At 41.8% G+C, this 4732-nt stretch overlaps 1 protein-coding gene across 1 annotated transcript in view; it reads left to right on the plus strand.

Moving 5' to 3' along the window:
* KCNV2 (potassium channel, subfamily V, member 2) overlaps positions 1-4383 on the plus strand; it is a 5262-nt gene extending 879 nt beyond the window's left edge. The window contains exons 2-3 of the mRNA XM_009074778.1: positions 184-789; positions 4108-4383. Coding sequence (XP_009073026.1) covers positions 184-789; positions 4108-4383 — 882 coding nt within the window. The remainder of the gene's footprint in view (positions 1-183; positions 790-4107) is intronic.
* Positions 4384-4732: the final 349 nt, after the last annotated feature.

The following is a 4732-nucleotide window of genomic DNA, read 5'->3' on the forward strand; positions in this document are numbered from 1 at the left end:
AAGATAATGGGCCTCCAGCTTCTTTGTGCTCATCTCTGTGGTGGCCCTCGCACTCAACACAGTGGAGGAGATGCAGCAATCAGACTGGAAGAATGGGGATAGTGGGCCTGTCTTGGAGCATGTTGAGACCCTGTGCATTGCATTCTTCACCCTGGAGTACCTGCTGCGCTTGGTCTCTACCCCAGACCTGCGACGCTTTGCCAGCAGCGCCCTGAATGCTTCTTTGTGCTCATCTCTGTGGTGGCCCTCGCACTCAACACAGTGGAGGAGATGCAGCAATCAGACTGGAAGAATGGGGATAGTGGGCCTGTCTTGGAGCATGTTGAGACCCTGTGCATTGCATTCTTCACCCTGGAGTACCTGCTGCGCTTGGTCTCTACCCCAGACCTGCGACGCTTTGCCAGCAGCGCCCTGAATGCAGTAGACCTCATTGCCATCCTGCCCCTCTATCAGCTGCTGCTCGAGTGCTTTCCTGATGATGACCAGCCCCGGGGTCGCGGCTCTCAGCATGAGCATGATATTGAGAAGGTGGGACGGGTGGGCAAGGTAGGACAAGTGCTTCGCATCATGCGACTCATGCGCATATTCCGCATCCTCAAGCTGGCCCGCCACTCCACAGGGCTGCGTGCCTTTGGATTTACCTTGCGCCAGTGCTACCAGCAGGTGGGCTGCCTTTTGCTCTTCATTGCTATGGGGATCTTCGCCTTCTCTGCCATGGTCTACACCGTGGAGCATGATGTCTCCAGTACCAACTTCACCAGCATCCCCCATGCTTGGTGGTGGGCTGCCGTAAGTAAATACATCTCCCTTTGCTGGGTAGCCAGAGAGTCACAGAATTTCAACAGTTAAGAAGTATGTGTTCAGAGAAGGGAGGAGTTGCTGGCAGTCTTGAAAACAACAGGCTCAGATCGGGGAACATCTGCTCTGAATTCTAAGCTTACAGGATATATGCACTGGCCCACACACACATGCACTCATTCACCGCTGTTGTAAGCTTAAAGCAAGGCTTAATCAGGCAGGCAGTGTTGAAATTCCCATCTGACCCAATGCAGAGAGTATTTACACATTTAAAGAAGAAGTGGGTGAAAAGATGGAAACAAAAAGCATTTTCCCATTTAATGCCATTCTCAGTGTTGCCAAAAAAAGAAAAAAGGAAAAAAATCAGGCTGTCTGGTTGCAGCTGGACACAGGATTTTCATTCTTGTTCTTTACGCAGATCTTCTGTGACCATCATAGAACTGCAAGATGATAAGACATAGTTTATTAGCTATAGTCTGGTCACCCAAACTTAAAAAGCTAAAGCTGTCTCAAAGCTTTGGGCTGTTTAAGATTCATTAGGACCAACAGCTGTTTTACACAATAGATTACGTACTGTGGTGCTGCAGAAGATGAGTGTATCTATAGGATCCTGGATGAAACCAGAAGTTAGCTAGACATTGCAGGTGCTGAGAGAAGGCAAAGGGCCCATATCTTGGCCATCAATAACCTTAAGACTTGTCCTAGTTTATCATGACATATACTTTGTTTTGCAACAGCTGATGCTGGCCTCCATAATCATAAATGTTTATGAGGGGCCCCAGGAGTAGTACTGCCCCCCGGGCCTGGTTGGGAGTCTGGCTCTGAACCAGTCACTCCCCTGGGGAAAGAAGCCCATGCAAATGGACTGGAAAGGAGTTAGAACATCTCATGCTAGTCGATCAACACAGACACTGGATGCACTGAGCTATGTATGGGGCCCACAAGACTGCAATCCCAACCCATCCATGGTCACTTCTGGCCAGCAATTCCAGAGCCCATGGTCTGCCCTTCTGGCTCAGTAGTGGCAAATGAGGTGTGATGATTAACCACACATAGGATTGTAGTGATTCAGCGTCTGGCAGAAAAATTGGCCGTGCAGACATGAATAGACATTTATATGTGCACGTGCATATATGTACCTGTGCTGAATATCCTTCAAGCTGGGACATGGGAAGGAGAGGAAAATCAATGAATAAAGGAAAGGGTCATGTAATGTGACCTTCCCAGGTCACCTGTAAGTGATACACAGAGGTTATGAAAACATTCATGCTTCATACATTATTAGAATAAGAACACTATATTTTGTTTTCTAAATGTGCAGCTTACATGCAAAATCTTTAGGGCTCATTTCTGCAAACTGGTGACACCATAATAATTTAGATATTCCTAAGAACTTGTATGACTATGTGAAAAATTACTATTTAGCTGAGAAAGTGCCTTCAAAACAGGAGCTGTAACATGCACATTGCAATTTCAAGGCATAAACCTCTTTTTAAAGCATATTCATTGTTTAAGACTGTAAATGAAAATACCTGGATCACTCAAATTTTATTAAAATTCAACAGTGTTCATGCTCTTACACATGCAGAAGAAGTATTCCTCCTAAACTGTTACAGGCAATGTTTAAGACTATGCCAGTGGAACAGAACCTTAGCACTGGATACTGTTTTTGTCCTGGCTGGTAGAGATAAACATCTTGCCTTCATCTCCGTATTTATTTTTGGAGATATTTAGCCTGTATTATCATTCAAATCCAGTGACTTAATTTCCATTAAACCAAGTGACTAATCCTTTTTATTCCACAGGAAGCACCAGGTGCATCCTACAAATGTGCTCATCCAGTGCTCTCATATACCCTAATGCTTTCTTCATTTGAAATAACATTTTATTTAGCATTTTAGAGCATGGCAGGCTGCACACCATGACCTTCCAAAGACTTGATTCAGTGATAAAGCCACAAGGGCATTACAGCGAGTGTCCTATTCTCTGTGATTTATTTCTGCCAAAGTTTCAGATTACTGTTTCACAGTTATTCACAGTGTGTTGAGACACTGTGATAAAATTAAATAAAATTCATTGGCTGAAAAAGATCCCTTGCACAGACTAGGAAGTGCCATGTAGCAGAAGCCTGCAAGCTTTACCTGCCAGAGAAAAGTAAGGTATATTTACTACATGTGAAAATTACTGAAAATCAAGATATGTGCAGTGGAAGTATATAAATTAGGAGTTATTTTATGCCATCTGTTTGAGAGTACATAAATCATATGCAGCATCCTCATAATCAAAAATCCATTCTTTTTTTTACACTGAATTTTACAACAGAAGTATTACAGTATTTGGTATAGTACTGGGTCCATAACACAGTTCCTTCATATATCCATAGGCTAAAAAGATAAAATGCTGATGGTTGAGAAGAAAAAAAGTATTTGAAATTATGTAGACAATGTGATGGCAAAGTGTAGAAGTTTATATAAAACAGATACAATAAATACCACCACTCGCAAAAAAAAAACCCCAACAATCAAATCCAAAACATTTTAAATAACCCCAAAACCCTTCTACAAAAGGGAATTCAGCAAAACTTTCTCACCTGAGTACCCATTTAGCACTATAAATATATATGTTGCAAGCATACACTTCAAGCAAAACCCAGCTACAGTTCCTTGTAAGTATGTAATCATTAAAGGGAATTTTACCTAGAAACTTCAGTCCTGGATCATGCCTTTCTATAGTGCAAATATTACAAAAATAAATTTCACAAATGGCTGAAGATTTAATGTGTTTTTCATTAGCTCCTGAAATATATATGAGAAGCAAAGGTAAAACTCAAAATACAACCCATGGGATAAGTCCCAAATACCAGGTTTTATCAGCACACTGGATTTAGAAACAGGGCATCTGTTCCAAGTGACATGATGAGGGAGCAGGGTTGCAGCTAACAGTGGATTTGCACGGTCAGGGACCCACATTGATCCTCTCACTTGAGCCAAGTAAAGCCACCTTATGGACAGGCTGGTGCAGAAATTCTTTGGAAATTCCATCTGCAGGGCAAAGCTTCTAAAAATCTTCCTGATTAGTGTCAAACCATTGTCTTTCTTTCCTTCATGAGAGGTTTGTTTTGTTAATTTTTTAAAAAATTAGGGATATTCTGCATAAGATGGATGGTACAGGGAAAAAAAAAGTACAGAGTATTTCAGACTTATGATGCAATGTGCAAAAACGTTAACTTTAAAATTGTCCCTGAACAGTGAAGACACCTGTTTATATATTTCTTCTCAGCTAATAGGCTCAATGTTGGTTTGCCTATAGGTAAGCATCTCTACAGTGGGATATGGAGATATGTGTCCAGAAACTCACCTTGGTCGCCTGTTTGCTTTCCTCTGCATTGCTTTTGGAATAATCCTGAATGGCATGCCCATCTCTATTCTCTACAACAAATTCTCAGACTATTACAGCAAGCTGAAGGCCTACGAGTACACAGCTCTCAGGAAAGAAAGAGGGAAGGTGGACTTCACACGGAGAGCCATGAAGAAAATATCTGAGTGCTGTGGAGAAGGTGAAACCCACCCTTTGTCACCACAATGATACAGCTTGTGCTTTGAATATTAGGAGGGAACCAAGAAGCTGAAGGAGAAAGAAGAAAAATAGATCAGCCAAGCTAAAGAAAGATAAACTGAAAAGGCCAAAAGTAACAGAATTAGATGGTGAAATCTGTTTTGAAGGGGGTTGTTTTCAAAATTAAAAAGGCTCAGATTACAGTAACAGATTTATTTTTTTTTTAGCTCTCCTAGACTGTGAGCAGCACTAAAATGTTGGAATTACCTTCTTCAGATTAGCCAGCCAGAAACTCTGAACTATACCCACAAGAAGATGTAACCCCCTGCTACTGATTAGACCAACAATAAAAAACCACCATACTTCTACCAAAGCAAAA

This window comes from Acanthisitta chloris, unplaced genomic scaffold, assembly GCF_000695815.1.
Source record: "Acanthisitta chloris isolate BGI_N310 unplaced genomic scaffold, ASM69581v1 scaffold7745, whole genome shotgun sequence".
NCBI classification, from domain to species: Eukaryota; Metazoa; Chordata; class Aves; order Passeriformes; family Acanthisittidae; genus Acanthisitta; species Acanthisitta chloris.